A 17,200-nucleotide genomic window follows, 5' to 3' on the forward strand; every position below is an offset into this window, starting at 1 on the left:
TCCTAAATTTTATACTATTATTGTTAGATTGTTTTTCTCTGTTTGTTTCTATATAGTAAGGTCAGCCATGATGTTTATAATTGTTTAGCCAAGCTACATTTCATATATCTAATTAAAATATGGGGTACAGCAAGCAGAAACAAAATTTCTAACTTACAAACACTTAAATTAATAAAAGTATTTAGACACAATTTTTTAACACAGACTATTAAAGCCATATTATGACAATTAAACAATTAATATGCTAATTATACATACACCTTATCAGTTAAAAAATCCAACGACTTCACGCAATACTCGTCGAGCGAGTTTACCTATCTTGCCGAAGCCGCGTGCAAATTATTTGAAGAAGCCTATTAGGTATGAGGGTGTGCAATTATTTAATCAATAGCTATCTAAAATTCGCAATATTAGCGCGTTTAACAAATTCAAAAACGCATTAAAGATACATGTTAGAGTAAACATGGTAAACTAAAATTGGAACGGCTAATGGCGACGTGTATCTCGCTCGTATATACATATCACATACTAAGTTTCTCATTTAAATAAAATACATTTTTGTAATGCGAAATAAAGTTCTATAAACATTAAACATAAAGATAACTGCTAAGCAATATAATTAATTAAACAATTCAAATATTCTGGGGCAGTAACGGTGACCCGTTACTAGCTACAAATATTTCAAAATAAGTTTATAACGTCGGCTAATCTCAATTGAGACTGGCTATGTAAGTAGATAGCAGACGGAGGCCTACCTTCCCGAAGACCAGGAGTTTAAAAACCTGAGTGGGTTTTTCTTTCTAACTCGAGACCTCACGATCACAACATTTTACAAGCTCGTTACTTTGTTTAGCGATTGTAGCTTTTGCACGAAAAATATTCAAGAGAAAATTAAATTATCTTTCGTTCAAGATGCCACTTTCATATACTACGCTTTATAAAGGTTTGATCATAATACAAAAAGTATCATAAAAATGTAGATCAGCAATTTGTTCTGCGAAAGGTTGTGATCGAAAAGGCTTTATTATGACAGTTGCTGAAATGAGAAAATTTCAGAGCCCATAGTAAAAGTAAAAGGAATGATTCTTAGTTAACCCACTATTTGACTGTAAACAAATGGCAGTGCTTTATAGTTTTTCACGGTGACAGCGTCTGAAAAATTACTTTCCTAAACAAGTAAGTGCTTGATTCATTGATTTGTTTTTTATATGTATATATAATCAGAAAAATTAGAAGTTTATAAAAGTCTGGTGGAAGCATGGGCACAATTTTGTGTCTACCAGGACGGCAAACATATTTAGAACTTATATACCAAGACCAATGATGTATATATCATGAAATTATAATGAATATCTTGCTTGTTATATACAAACCCATTGACGCTCCATAGAGTAAGTTTCCAAGGCGCTGTAGTTGTTGATAGGTTAAGTCGTACATTATTTTAAAGTCACACAACTCAAAAAGGGATCTTCACCGTATCACCTTGAGCCGTTCAGTAATGTGTGTGAGGAGCAGGCATTTTAGGAGAAATAACAAACCAAATAATATTACAAATATATTTATTGTACCGTTGTACATACATTTGTATAACACAGACATTATCACTTAAGAAACTATTTGTACACTAGTAAGGAATCCCAATAAGGATTTGATTGAAAGATCTTGTGCTAAAGCAAAGTTAGGAATTAAAGTACATTAAGTTTGTGCATCGCCTATAACGGAACTATAGCGATAATACTCTATATATCAAGCGAAATGCATATTTAGTCATAAACCAGAACTATTATTTAGGTCTTTTGATAGTTTTTAGTTAGTTGATAAAAAAAGAATCTACATACAACCAAGTAACAATCATTTCAACTGTTAAAGTATTTTTGAAGTTAACACTTCATTTACTTCAATGGAAGAAAAAATGTCATCGCTAAAGGCCTGTATTCACTTTGATTAGTGCGAGGGCAAGTGATTAGTAATTGACATTGATTAGTGCAGGTGTGTAGTGCAAGAAGTGTCCAATTATTGTTTAGTGGCTCTGTTTAGTAAATTCAGTTGTCATAGTTTGGCAGGCACTCTGCGATGGATGGGGAGGGAATGCGTACGCGACGTCATTACTCGCAGTTCACTCGCAAAGACAGAAATTACGCAGCTGACTGCGTCAAAATTTTCAATGCCAACTCTATGAAAAGAAATTTCTTTAATACTTAAATTATAAAATAATATTCTAACATTTAGTAGTAAATATACTTAGACTGAAGATTTAATAATTTATTTTTACCACGTAAATTAACATGAATATTATCGCTATAGATCCATTATTCTCATATGTGAAGAGTCAGTCATCCATTTCATACAAAATAACCTTCAGATATTTACAAGATACAATAAAATTTGCTACGAATAAACAGACAAAAATTATATAAAATTGGCTTATTAACCTATTATTTTTATTGTATATTATGATATTTTAAGTGTTTCATTAAGTACCTTCATTATTATCCAGGTCGATGTTTATGATATGAATATTTTATTAAAAACTATTTATTACAAAATGGTACATTGCATTTATATGGTAGACGGCACGGAAAAGATACACACGGAACAATTTCTTTAAGTTTTTACTAGAACCAAAAACGTTAAATTATGATTGTTCAATGTACACGACATTTGGGATTTGTGTTTCTGTTCCTACATTATTTAACCCATGTGGTAATGCACGTCTGATAAACTAATAATTCAGACAATGTTCATCTGTCTATGTTTCTTGTTAAACTAAATAAAATGAACTAAACACTACTGAATATGTTTTACTTGTTAAACACAAATAGTGATTTCCGATCCAGAATTATTTATTCGAGTTTAATTATAAAATCTATAAATTTCTTTCAACTTTATTAAACTTGTATTAAAATCTAAGTTATAAATTGGTATTGCCTTAATTACCTACTCTAAGACAATTTTATTCGCTCATATATACAAGTTACTTCAGAAATATTGTTTGCATAAAATATTTGGTACAAATGAACACATTGTGATAAATAAAATGGATAAAACAATTCCTGGTTTAATCAAACGCTTGGATTATATAAAATTGCACATTAGAAATTTGATATGTTAAATATGATATAAACATGCAGCTATATTTGCCGAGATTTAAAATTTAAGCAGTAAATTAAGCGTATATTTCAATTTAAATCATATTTCTAGTTTTATTAATGGATCCGCCGGCTACAATTAATTTCACTCAGAAGGTGATTAATTTCTCAATTACTTCTCGATATTATTTACATCTCACATAGATTGTATTGTCCAACATTTATATTCTACACGAGTCTGTACAATATTTATAAAATGAGATGCAAATTATAAGCTGGTTCACTTCACTAAGTACATGAGCACGTAAGTATATAATAAGTAAATTATCAACAAAACAAATGCCGTAGATATATTCTTACAGACGTTGTGAGTTTCCAATGTAATATTAATTGTTATATCTTTATACCAATAGTCAATTCATTAAAAAACACCTCGCGTGTCAAAAATATAATAACAAATATTTGATCGTAGATTTAATTTAACTCGAAGTTTATTTATAAAAAAAACAATAATAAACAATCCGTGAACCAAATTAATTCACAAATACGGTATTTGTGAATTAATCATGTGTATAATTTTAAATTCAACATAGATTTTATTAGTTAGCCTCTGGTATATTTATTTTAAGAGAGATTTTAACATTTTATTAATTAAAAACACAATATTTAGTTATATTAAATTTTCGTTACAATCGAAATTTTTCCAATTTAAATCTCTAAAGTCAGCTGAAATACCGTCTGTAAAAATCGAAGTATTCTTCGCAACGTTTCATGCAATGTTTGTTTTTAATTAAAAAGATTGAAAGTGGAGGTCAACACTTGAATCTAGATAGACGTTGGTGAAATTTGAATTAATAATATAACAATTTCAGAATGAAATGCATCAGATGGCGTGTCTGGTACGAAAAGATGGTACTCTACATTAAGAATATATTTTTTAAGAAAAAATGGCGATTAAACAACTCTGAGACTTGTAGATTATTGTACGATTCTTTGAGACTGTTCGTCAAAGCATTTCATAATGATCAGATTAAAATTGTTAAAGATTAAAAACGAGAAACGAAACATTAAAACAAATAAAGTTAATTGTTTAATTCATGGAAGCCGGAAAGCGCATGTTCGCTTGGTTCTCATATTCAAACTAGTAGTAGTAGTTCTCATATAGAAACTATACTATATTAAGAAAATATAGTTATAATAAATTAACGTTTGTGTTAGAAACGTCATGATAATGTTAAAAATTAAAAACACGTAGAAAATGGATCAAGGGCGCGTCAGATCATGGACATCCATGCAAGTTTTTTTTACATTTCTGAAAATGAATAGCCGATCCCGCCACTTATGGAAAGGTAAACATAATATAACCTTTTCTTATAATCTGAGCTTCGTTTCTCTATAGGTTACTATGACACTCGAGTAAATCCCCATTTAGCATCATGGACTATAATGTTCGGGTAATCTGAATGAATGTTCATTCAATGAATGTTAACAACAATGTTCGGGGTTGACAGTTAATCAATATGCTTTTGCAAACTAAACATGCATTTTGCAAATACATTGTGTACAAATGAGTTGAGATATGTATTAATCAATTTTATAGATAATTAAAAAGTACTAAACTAATGCCCAAGGTACTATTAATTAAAAGAGGAAGACGATATAGATGATATACCAAATGAAGGAAACAGTTGGTGGTGGAAACAGAGTGTTACAGTGCAGACAGTAATAGCGGGATTTGGAGGAACTAGTTTAATAATAATAGAGGATTTTAGTTTTACTCATTCGGATATAAAAATAATAATTGTACATAGCAATTAACATTTCACGAATTTAACGAATGAATGTAATGTAACAGTCGAAGGAGCCAATATCTGGCTATACTGGAAGCCTGAGTGAGCAAAATTTACAGTCTTGCCTCCTACAAAAGTTTTAATATAGATCATGCCCATAGCTCTGGGAAGTTCAATTTGAAACCAAAACCCGGACAATTGAATGTAAATCAAAAGGCGTCTATCCTTACTATCATTTAATGTACCCAACATTATTTGTATTAGGGATGGTGGGGTACAACAAATTGGAAACCAGACGGGACTTACAGTTGGCCTACGTACTGAAAGTCTTGAGGGGGATAGTGTGTAACCCGAGTGTACTTCAGGAACTGGGCTTCTTAGTACCTATGGGATATGTGCGACGGCGAAGGCCTAGGTTGTTGCGATACCAAAGGCAAGAACCAGTCTGTTGCACAGATTCCCTTTATCCAGAACGTTGCGCTTACTAAATGCTATCTTCGATACTATCGACATATTTGTATGTTCGCACAGTGAATTCACAGTAGCGATATTGTGTAAATTATGTGTCTAATTTCTATGTACATTATTATATTTAATTAAATGTTTCTCCACATTGTCGTATTGACATAGGCTGTAAAGATAATGTAATAAAATAAATAAATAAATATTGGGTTTCTATGCATATTCTCGTATAAGAATATTTTTTGTGTTTCGGGACCTAATAAACATGTATTAATCAAAAGACTTGCATGATAGCTTTAGGATAAACTTCATAGATCATTAACCTTCCTATCACTAATCTAGCACGTAGATGGGAAACGAACGCTTGTCACTATTACAAATATTAAATCGCTTAAATGCGTACTAAAATATGCCTTAAAACATGTCCATAAGATACATTTTCCTGTATTTCATGTCGCATGTACATCTTTCAGGGTATAAACTGTTCGTGCTCACTGCAAAACGGTGAAATTTATTGCTTCACAGCAATATTAGTGCGGGTATTTCACAGTACGGCCAGGTTTTTTAAATGGAAAATGAGAGGAAATTGAATTGGTAAATGGTGTGTTCGAAGTGAGTATACTGAACTGTTGTTCACGTAGTTTTTTGCTGTGTGAACAGCATACACATATCAGCAAAGTGTAAAGATTTTAAATTGAGTCCATGAAACTGATGAAAATAGTTTCTATCGCGCCGCAATGCGCACTTGTCAACATCAAAAACAAATGACAAACTACATTTCCCACATGTTACCGATCCAAAGATTTAATTATTTTATGAATGGTTAAAATACAAAATGTTTAAAAATTCATAATGTGTGATAGTGAACCAGCTTTTCAAAAGTACATATTGATTATGCGAAATTCCTAATTTGTCCTATAGTTCATCTTAAAAAATCTTCATCTTCAATATTATAATACTTTTTTGAATATAAATTTCTATTTAAAAGTAAAAAATGCCTCGCATCAGCAAGCTATAACGGTATTTCGGTTCCATTTACCGGTAAAATGATCGTAGAATTACCGGTTATTCCTAACACATAGTCTCTGGTCGTGATGGGCCGGGTGGCTGCGGTTGTGGTTGTTCGGCCGAACGTTGTCTCGGAAGTTGAGACGAATCGAGGACAATTGATGGTCGAGGAGGGAGGTTTTCGCTGACCATGTGCGATAGTGATAAATCGCTCGACGCGTTTGTGTCGCCTGGAACAAGATTTATTGAGAAATTCAAATTTAAACACCTCATGAATGGGCGTTTCATCAACCAAAAGTCGTGGCTCAAACGCAACTTGCGGTTAAATGGGGTCATCAGCTGCAAAAAATTGTTCTACTTAAGCTTAGCCTCGCAGAGTTTTATAAGAAAATTGGCGTTTTTACTAATTCTTATAAAAATTATAAAAAAATCCGTTTTTGGCTTTTGTGTATAATATAATAGTCTATAATCAGTAGCTGAAAGAATACTCATAAGCAAGTATATTAAATTGTTGTTCATTGCTTTCTGCGTTGACTTTTTATAACAACAAGCTTTACACACGGCATGAGTAAGAAAATGTACAAGTAATAGAGTTCTCTTACCTGAAGGTTGCCTCGGTACGGGTAAGAGAACATCTCCGCACCCATCTTCTCCCAGCAGTGGTTGCAGAGGTGAAGGCAAGTCACGGGTATCAATCGCCGACGCTCTACGAAGAGAGTGCCTGCTCAAAAGGAACGTAAATCGTTATTTGGCAATCGAGTGTTATGAAAATAATCCTAAAGACGCACTTTATAACTGGTTTATTCCCAATTGGTTCATTATGTATGATGCAGGAAAACTAAACAATGACCAAAATGCTTCTGTGGCGATAGCGTTATAAAATAAAGAAGACTAACAACAAACTAATACTGATGTATCACCATGCACTGGAAACAATGAACCTGATCAACAGGCTTGCCCACCAGTGGGTAAAAGGACATAGTTAAACTCTTGGCAATGATGCTGCCGACGAGCTTGCAGAGAAGATCCGGCTTGCCCGTACCCACTCCTTTCCTTGCCACTGGGACAATTACGCACCCCTGTCTTCTAAAAAAACATCTTTTTTTCCTTGGAGAGCCATCCCTTGAGAAAAGGGTGTTTCAGCGATGAGGAATCAGTCACCCACGTAGTCCTGGAATGCGTAGGTGTGGCTTCCCAACGTCTGAGATCTTTGGAACAGTGAAGTTGCTATGTTGGCTTAATTAGCCAAGACTCATTGTGCAACGGACCAAATGAATGTCCCGGTCCGGAATCTGAATCCATCCGACTAAGTAACTCACTAATTAAATAAGGACTGACCAGAGTGAAAAGCATGGCGGCATCAAAAGCAATATAACGATATTCGTGAATATGTGATTGAAAGCATAGATGATAGACGACCTGGCCCATACACAAAATAATTAAAAATTTTCGACCGAATTCCCCATACGCATGGTTACCTCTGGTGTGGCAAGCGCCTATCAGTGACAGTGAGATGCGTGGTGTTAGCGAGAGGCTGTTGTCGGGATTCCTCCCCACTGGTGTTGACGCAGACGCTGATGCTGATGCCGCTCACCTCCGCCTCCCCACCGGCCTCCTCTTCCTCGAATCTGCCCAGGACAGACTCCATTTCTAGGCTACGGTCCAGATGTTACTTACAAATGTTTTATGTTTGTTTTAGTTCAAATGACTTTAGTGAAACAGTTTAGATAGCTTATTTATCTGTGGATGAAATTCCGTGACTGCAATATGGAGTGGGGGGAGTACATTTTTGGGTCTGTTTTATGTCTTGCAAACATCGATTATTTAAATAGCCGGTTTCCTCACGATGTTTTACTTAAGTAAAACAGTAATATATTTGCGGACTATGCTGAGATATGCCGATGGGTGATTTAATATATAATATATGCTTTATATTGTTATCACACTGGCTAGAATTAAATATACGAAGCCAAATCGTTAACGAATAATTTGATAGCTTGTGAAGCGACATTTATATGTTAATGGCAATTTCAGTCAGTAATTTCGCGTTGCGTGGCATGATACAATTATAAATCAATTTATGGTAAAACAACCTACATTGATGTGTCAATTCCATTGTAATGACAATATATTTCTTTTACAAATAGGCTCGGATAAATCAATATTTTACTTACCAATTCGATTAAGAAGTAATCTCCTTAAGAGCGCGCACACGCACGCTTTACGTATAATGACAAGTGAAACAAACGTATGCCATAAGTTCGCAAGAGCTAGATGGACGATAGTGTATCGCGGAACAAAAATCAAGTGAACTCAACTATTTATTTAAATAACTCGTAACAATATACAATATTTAATAAAACCGCTAGTAACAGCTCTGGGCCAAACTGATATGCTGTCATTAATATTTTAATTATGTTTAATATAATTAATTATAAATTCCCGACATCTGTGCGGAGAATAATAATTATAATTAAAACTCTGTCAGACCAGTGGAGTAAGCAAGAAGATGTAGGAAGTTCAAATCTAACAACACCACAGCATTTTCACCAAGTTCTAATTCTTTCTAAGATTAGAATACAATAATTTCCTTCATCACTCACCGACGCTGTATCAGATTCTCCATGATGTTGTAGTCATCTTCCTCAGCACCACGTAGATGCTCCTTCTCCATGAAGAGGGCGAACTCTGGATTGGACATCTCACTGGCGTGTCGCCGGCGAACTGATGGTGACGTGGGGCGGGCGGGCGAGAGCAGGCGCGTTGCTATTGGAGTTCTAAAGTAAAATATGTATCAGTGAATGTCTAGAATCAATGTAGATTTTGAAGATATCGAAATAGTGATTACGTCTGAACCTACTTTGGCTACTACTTGACAAAATCTTTTTACCATATTTATTTAAATGTGTGGTTATATAACACACAGACGTAAAGACGAGATTGATGCATTGAGATGGAAAAGCATTTGCGCATTCCTTGCCCCAGAAAGTTGCATGGGTATGTGGGACCCATACCAGAATCTGTGGTATTCATTGGGTGAGCAATACCCACTAATACCTCGAGTACTTCCTCCAAGGCCGCGTTACATAAACCTAAGGGGGCGTTCTGGCGTTCTACCAGGGCATACACATCAACCAACAACATCATTAACTCCACATCTTCCAGGATTACCTTTTCAGGATATTTCATCACCTTTTCCAGGATTCGTCCTGGAGCTACTACCCCTCTTGTCTCTTTCTGTAGTATAACTTGCTCACAGAATGATACCACTGCATTCCATACTTCGATCATACTTCGTCACTGCCTTTGTTTGGATAACACACGACAGAATAAGGTTGTTACCCAACACAGAGCAAAGATTATGACGTAGCTGAAATTGTTATACCTCCAAACAATTAATAACACATTTTATTTATTTATTTTTTGAGTGTCACCGACGTTACTTGTTTTATAAATACTACTCCTGACAATGTTCTGGCTTAAAGTTTGACAGCGATATTAGGTGCACTGTATGTAAAGTACAGTAATACTGTACATTACACCGAGACGTAATTAGTCACTCAGAACGACCATTAAGTTAAGCTGACCGCACCGTTATGCACCTAACTTTATTATATACAAACTGATATACCAGTATACATTGGAGCCTTTTTAGAAGAAAATACTAATGCTACATTACAGTAAATATTATGTAAAGCAGACAGGAATATCTGGACGTTTTTAATTTCAAACATAAATTGTGATCATTAAAGACAGTTTACTCCTTATTTATTTTATTTTAAATGTGTGTTTTTACTAGTAATTAATTAGTATATTTAGTATCTAGGTATAAATTAATATGTGTATTCAGTCTGTTTGAAAATAGAAATAAACAGAACCGTTCGCGAAAGCTAGGGTTTGTCTCTAGTTATGGAGAGTCATTTAAAACTCAGTGAAACATTCTTTTAATGGAAATTATGCAGAGAGAATAAACTAACATAAACAAAATCTATCCTTATTTAACATATTCAAATTACCATAGAAAAAATTATAATAATAATATAGCCTTTTAATCACGAAAACTCTACCAAAGTCACTTTATATATTTTCACTCCAGTATGTAGTGTGCCTCGTAACAATGGCCTAATCTAACCCTTTCCACTGTTCTCTATCTTTTGCGACTCTTCTCCAGTTGTAGCCTGCTGTTAGTTTCAGTTCGTCCTCGCATCTTTTGCGTGGTCGTTCCCTTCTTCGTTTTCCGTCTCTAGAATACCATTCCGTCACTATTTTGCTCCATTTTTCATAGGAATTGGGAAGTCAAAATTACAAGCACACAAATATATCTTACCCAGTGGTAAACAAGTTTGATGTCCAATTAACGAACTGCTTTTTAGTTAGAGATTCTATTTTATTAAATAATGCCATTCTTGCCAGTTCTTCTAAACCACTCTACGCCCTTAGCTTGCGAACTGGTTATAAATGTAAATTTATAATTAATTTAATTTGTTTTTTTAACGTTCATAAGTGTACATGTTTACCTATCTGAATATTTTCGAGTTTGAGTTCGATTGTGACTTGACTATTTGACCTTTAAGCCAGACGATCGTAATTTGTTTATCAAGTTTTGAGGTATCACGAGTAAACTACAACTCATTACACTTATATCTTGAACAGATTAAACATTGTTTAAGATTTGAGCCTACCTTGGTGTATGCGGTGGTGAGAACAGTCCATACACGGTTTCTAATTCGTCTGTGATGCTGGTGTATTCGTGCATTGCAAGAAGAAGGGAGCGTGGGGCTCCACCCACACGGGATCTAGTTGACGGTGCCCCGGTTGCCCCATTTGCCTCCCAGCCTGACTGACGACCTGCTTGATCCGAAATTTCATTCATAATACAACATGTACATATGTACTAAAATTATCAGTGGTGTAGGTGAAGTTTTTATATTTTAGAAAAATTAAAAATTTTCAGTTAGGTACGTGTTATGTAATTATCTATGTCTTATTTAAGGAATTTTTATTTACATGATTTAGATTTGTTATTATACAATGTCGTAGGGTAACATATCTATTACCTGTTAAAGAATTGTGTACTGATCCGGCATCTACTGCAGAATTGTCTGGCTCAGAATGGGTCTGGCTGTGTTGCCTTCTGGGTGCCAGATGATGAGAGGAATGGGGGCCTCCCATTCCGCAATCATTTCCACCCTCAGATCGTCTGCGAATTACCACCACGTTTAATATTTGCACATAATTGCATTACGATCACTGTGTTTGTTGTGGATTTGGTAATAATTGAAGCTCAATGTGATAATTACATTTGATATTCAATTTAGATTTAACGAATTAAAATATTCTAATTATGCAATTGTCATGACGTTGCATGTAAAATTTTAATGAATTATGTATGATACATTCTGGTAAAATTCTTACCTCTGAATCAAGAAATATATACAAAAGTTTAAAATGAAAAAGATGGAAGAAGAGAGTGTTATAGAAAAAGATTAAACTTCCAAAGAGATTTACGTTACAACAAAAACCCGTCAACCTCGGTTTAATGTCGCTGTAAGTGTTAACATCTTAGTGCAGTGTAAGTAATAAATGAGCAGGTTAAAGCTAGTGTTTTAGAACATTGACTCAAACTACATCTAAAAGCTAAGCCAACTGCATAATAACCGTCACTTACTGTTTCCACAACCGTCTCCTAACAGATGCAAGTAAACAGAAATTAAAATTTAAAACAATTGGTGATGTCGAATTTAGTTCAATGATAGCCAATTGGGTGATGAATTAAGACATGCTAACTACATGATATGAATTGACCTGCGGCGTGACTCTACCCTTTTGTAGCGGCATCTAATGTCAGGTGATAGTTCTCTATCTCGGTAAAGTGTTTTCGGATTTCACGTATTATTGACATTTACAACCTTAACCATACTCGCTTCATTGCTTAGATTCGCTCTACTAATAATACTTAGTCCGTAGTAGTAATACAGTAGAACCTTTTTAAGGCGAACTTCGATAAGTCGAAATATCAACAAGAAAAAAAATATTGTTTCCGTCCCTCAGGCTTGAGCACCATTTTTTTTGGCCACCATTTTATTTAATATTTTTTTTTTCTTATTTATTTGACTCGTTTCTCTTGAAGTTATAGGGGTTCTACTGTATTAAAGTTTTTAAGGTTCTTGATTTTTTTAGACGTTTCAAAAACATTTTTAGATGTCAATATTTGCTAAACATTCTTACGGTAATTACAAATTATAATTGAACGTTTTTTTAATGTGACTTAATAGCCTGGGAGAGAACTTCCCTTACTTTCTGATTCAACTGTATTTCCAGCATAAATATTGGCAATAGATTTATAGAAAAATACGTACCGTCGAGCGTTTGCAGTGCGGCGTGTACCAGCGGAAGTGGTCCGCGGACGAAGGGTGTTGTTATCCGGCGGAATTTCACGCACTTCCGGTAAGAAGGCGTCATCATTTGATGATGGCACTACACATTAGAAATATTTTATTCATTCACTGTATTATAGTCAAAATATTATAGTAATTTGACTGTAAATCTTATTTTGTAAATTTAAAGTTTTTTATAACATGTATAAATGTAGCATTATCATACAAAGATATTCATGTATTAATATCAAAAATAAAAGAGATTTGAGATTTCGTAATCTAAAGTTCGTAAGCATCTTTAGATTAATAATTTGCAAAAAAACAAAGCACCTTTCTTATCATCACTGGGTTCTGTTCTGTTGCTGTCAGATGACCGTTGACGTGCTGGAGTAATGACCGTTGGTTTGACAACTGTCACGTCAGGCCCCGCAACGCTTGCGCCGGAAGAGGTGGATATAGAATCCGGTTCCGGTTCCTTCTCAGCGACAACTTCCGGCCCGGATTGCGGAAGTTCATCCTGTAAAATTTTGCATTTAGAACCAAATAGATTACTTTCTTATAATTTAAATAACTAGTATGTGTATAATTAATTAATTATTGTAACAGAGGAAAATGTAAAACGGAAATGAAATCAGCGTTATTAAACTCTCGGATTCTATACCCAATATACAACATATATACTACTTGTAACATTTATTATACATTTTTCTAATGATATGTATCATAAGAAAAGTCGTAAGTTCTACGACTCGACACAACAAGTATTTTGAATATTGAAATCGAGGGTTCGCAAAGATAGGAGGGATGTCACATCCAAAATGGATTTAACATAAAGCTGTCTAAAGATGAAAGTTAAGCGGGTAAACTGAATCTATAACATAAAATACAGTTTTTATTAGCTTTATACTGAATTATTTTTAGACAGTTTATTTTTGTAATACAATACAAAACTGTATTTTATTTGTGATGCGTAAAAAGCCGTTATATTTTGCAAATAAAAGTACGTTGTAGCTTTATTAATGTTTCGTCTAATTAGACGATATTATTATATACTTTATAAACGAACCAAAAATAAATAATAAAGTTGTTGCGAAGTGATTTTTATTGCAAAATAAATAGCAATGAATGGATCAATGGGTGCTTACGTCGGAGGGCTGCGAGACCTCGTCTTCCTCCTGTACGGGACGGACGATGAAGCGCGCTGCGCCCGTGTCACTGTCAGACAGCACCTGCCCGGCCACAACGATGCCACATCCACTCAATTTGAATTGTGATTCATTGCATTCGAAAGTCAAAATGGCGCGAAAATTTACCCAAAAGCTATGCTTTATGGAAATAATTCTAACGCACTATATATTTTGTTAGGTATATTAATAATAACGAAAATTATCAGGTTCTATATCACTTTTACACAGTTTACAAATCGAAACTAAGATATGTATTTTTTATATAACTTTCAACTGCTTCTAGCTTCAGTTTTCTGACTTAATTTTAGCGGGAAAATTTTCACATTGTTTTTTTGGAAGTTTACGAATCACAATACAAATAAAGCAAAAACAGAACTTTTGGAAACACCAGAAGTTAGCTAAAGCAAACATGAACAAATGGATAAAATCAAAGTTTGGTTAATGAACATGCCGACACAGCAAATAAAAGTACATTGTTAAATAAAACGACACTGGTTACAATGGACAAATACAACTTCTGATAAACAATACACAATACGTGATAATATCGCGCGATATATATTAATGCCTGTCATGCTATACCCACTCGTAACTGTCAAATGTCATTGTCAATGTTTACGTGATAGAACGATTATGTCAAGGTGACATTTCTATACGCAGATCATTAATTTAGTTTCTTAAACTTCTAATGTGTCTTGCATTATTTCAGTCCAACGAAATCGTGCAATATATTGCATAAAATATTTTTTTTTAATCATGTTGTTAAAAAATAGAATCTTTTGTCCCAGAAATACATATATACATAGGACATACATAGGACAGGCATAATGTTATTCCACATCTGAAGTCTTTAAGATTTCGCTTTTGTCAGATCATCTTACAAAGAACTTTACGAATGAAATGGTCAATTTAGGAATTGTGTTCACGCGTTTTAGACCTTATAATTCAAACTATACATCACACATAAAGGTGGACTTGTTTATGGGATCCCGATACGTCCTGTACAGCCTGAGCACTCTGATAAGTTTATTTTAGAACCGTTTCAGTAAATTCCGCATTGATATTAAATTGACTAGCTGAAGCCTGCGACTTTGTTTGTTTAGGTAAGTCTTATAAATTACATAGCTGTGGGTGCTTAACATACTGGGATGTACGTTGCGTGGTTTTTTGTTTAACAATATTTAAACAATATATATTTGAAGGATGTTTCAGACCAACTTTCCTGCACAGAAAAATCATCTGGGAAACAGCAGTTGCTCCTGTACGCATAAACGAGAATTTTATTCACATTCTCGTTGATGTTTATGTACCTGTAAGAGTGTTAACTCACCTCAGACCGGTCGCTGGCGGTTCTCAGCCTAGCTCCGCAGGCTTGGAAGGTGGGCGGGGGCGGTCCCAGGGTGTCAGTGGAGCCGCGATTGACGAGGGAGGGATGTGTCGCCATGAAACGATGTATCACCGCTAAGTGATTCATTGTCTGTTCCGCCACGTCTTCTAGCTTCCTTAACCTAAACTCTACGCTCTGGAATTTTATAATACTTTGATTTATGAACGTCTAGTTAATTTTATTAGGTACTTAGAATCTAATGTTAGCAGAATATATATTAAGCTCTTTAGATTTTAAAGATAATAGTTGAAATAAAATGGTAAATTGAAATACTATTAGGGAATTAAATCTAATTCTATGTGTGGTCACGCATCCAACAGAAATAGAAATTAAAGATCGAAGATATTTTAATACACTTACATTAATATATCTTAATATTAATCATTACATATTGTTTTTACTTTATTTACCTGGACTGATTGTATTTGGCAATTAGCTTTTTGATTTAAGTCTTCCATTTTGGTCGTGATATGCTCTACTCTGTCCGTAGTATTTCTAACTCTCTCTTCTAAAGAGTTGGATAATTTTATTTCCTAAAAATTAAATATTTTGGTTACTTTTATCAAATTTTACTGCGTTCCGTAAAAGGTACGTACAAATTTTATAGTTTATCTAAAATTGTGAGGTCGAGAGCTAATCGTACAAACGCTAGTCCCTGTGTCATGGTTAACCAGATAAGTACTCTTACTAGTATCCGTGGTGTATATATAACAATTAAAAATAAATTTCTACTTCGTGGCGCAATATAATTAAATTAGTTATTCAATAACTGCTAAACTTCACAAACACATAATGGAAAAGTATATGCACCTTCATAGTTTATAATTGCTTTTATTATTTTTTATATATTTCTGTTATTTCATCTAAAAAAATCTAAATAATCGAAAAAAACAATAATAATTTCGCCACATTCGTGCTTTCATTACGATTAACTAATTACTTACTTGTTCCCTAAAATAGCCTTCAACACACTCCTCCTCAAAGTCATATAGCCTCTCCATGTCCTCTTTTTCCAGGAACAGCTTCAGTCCGTTGTCATACTGAAACCTCTTGTGTGACACATTCCTTGTGACCCACTTGCAAGTCGCGTAAATATGGCAGAACGTTATCAGTGGAGGTGGTAGTACCGGCTTCTGCTCGTACTCCATTACCACTGTGAATCTTTGGAACATCCACACCTAGACATAATTATACGGTATGATTGTCTTGTGAATACAATAAATATGCATCAAAAAAGCATTTTTTTAAATTAAGGTGACAACCGGGCAGAAGGCTCATCTGACGTTAAGTAATACAGCCGCCAATGGAGACAAATGCGTTGCCGGCTTTTTAAAAATTTCTAAAAATCATTACTCGACTCATAAAATAAAATATAAAAAAATAGTTTTGGCCTATTTTTAAAGAAGTACAGTAATTCTTTACTTCATGTATAAAGCTTTGTAATACACAACTCGGCGAGTAAAAACACATATTTGTTGATCAAGATCAGCCGACAGACAAAGTTTGATAATTTACTATTTCGTGTCTGATTCTGGATTCACACGACTGCAACTACTTACCACAGATTGCCATAAACCTTATCTAAATCCGTCCAGTATCTTTTGCTTTTAATTGTGTATTAAAAAAATACATTGCATAATGATTATTTTATTATAATGTTTCCTAAATACTGGCCTAGTTAAATTCGCATTTACAAGTATTATAACAAAGAAAACCAGATGTTACAAAATTTGGGGCAGCTTATAAAAAGCTTGCTCCGTCGGCGATTAAACATTCAAGAAACGATGCTTATTATTTATTCAATGAAAGGCAACGGTACAACAAAAACTCGACATTTCAACGTATTAACATGGTTTTACGTAAAAGCATTATAGTAATCATGCATGTGTTTATTTCTGAA

General features: G+C 34.1%; 1 protein-coding gene across 14 annotated transcripts in view; it reads right to left on the reverse strand.

The window, feature by feature from the left end:
- Nucleotides 1-1,542: 1,542 nt before the first annotated feature.
- Nucleotides 1,543-17,200, reverse strand: part of LOC111002621 (transient receptor potential cation channel trpm) — a 133,011-nt gene continuing 117,353 nt past the window's right edge. For 11 of the 14 annotated variants that reach the window (XM_045634462.1, XM_045634461.1, XM_045634466.1 and 8 more), the window contains 12 exons: nt 16,245-16,478; nt 15,711-15,833; nt 15,244-15,435; nt 13,872-13,955; nt 13,057-13,243; nt 12,709-12,826; nt 11,407-11,549; nt 11,032-11,197; nt 8,953-9,126; nt 7,828-8,004; nt 6,952-7,070; nt 1,543-6,579 (listed from right to left, as the gene is read on the reverse strand). In XM_045634462.1, the coding sequence (XP_045490418.1) occupies nt 6,413-6,579; nt 6,952-7,070; nt 7,828-8,004; nt 8,953-9,126; nt 11,032-11,197; nt 11,407-11,549; nt 12,709-12,826; nt 13,057-13,243; nt 13,872-13,955; nt 15,244-15,435; nt 15,711-15,833; nt 16,245-16,478 (1,884 nt within the window). In that variant the 3' untranslated portion in view covers nt 1,543-6,412. The remainder of the gene's footprint in view (nt 6,580-6,951; nt 7,071-7,827; nt 8,005-8,952; nt 9,127-11,031; nt 11,198-11,406; nt 11,550-12,708; nt 12,827-13,056; nt 13,244-13,871; nt 13,956-15,243; nt 15,436-15,710; nt 15,834-16,244; nt 16,479-17,200) is intronic. The other 3 variants (XM_045634458.1, XM_045634463.1, XM_045634467.1) reach the window with 3 other exon arrangements.

This window comes from Pieris rapae, chromosome 3, assembly GCF_905147795.1.
Source record: "Pieris rapae chromosome 3, ilPieRapa1.1, whole genome shotgun sequence".
Taxonomy (NCBI): domain Eukaryota; kingdom Metazoa; phylum Arthropoda; class Insecta; order Lepidoptera; family Pieridae; genus Pieris; species Pieris rapae.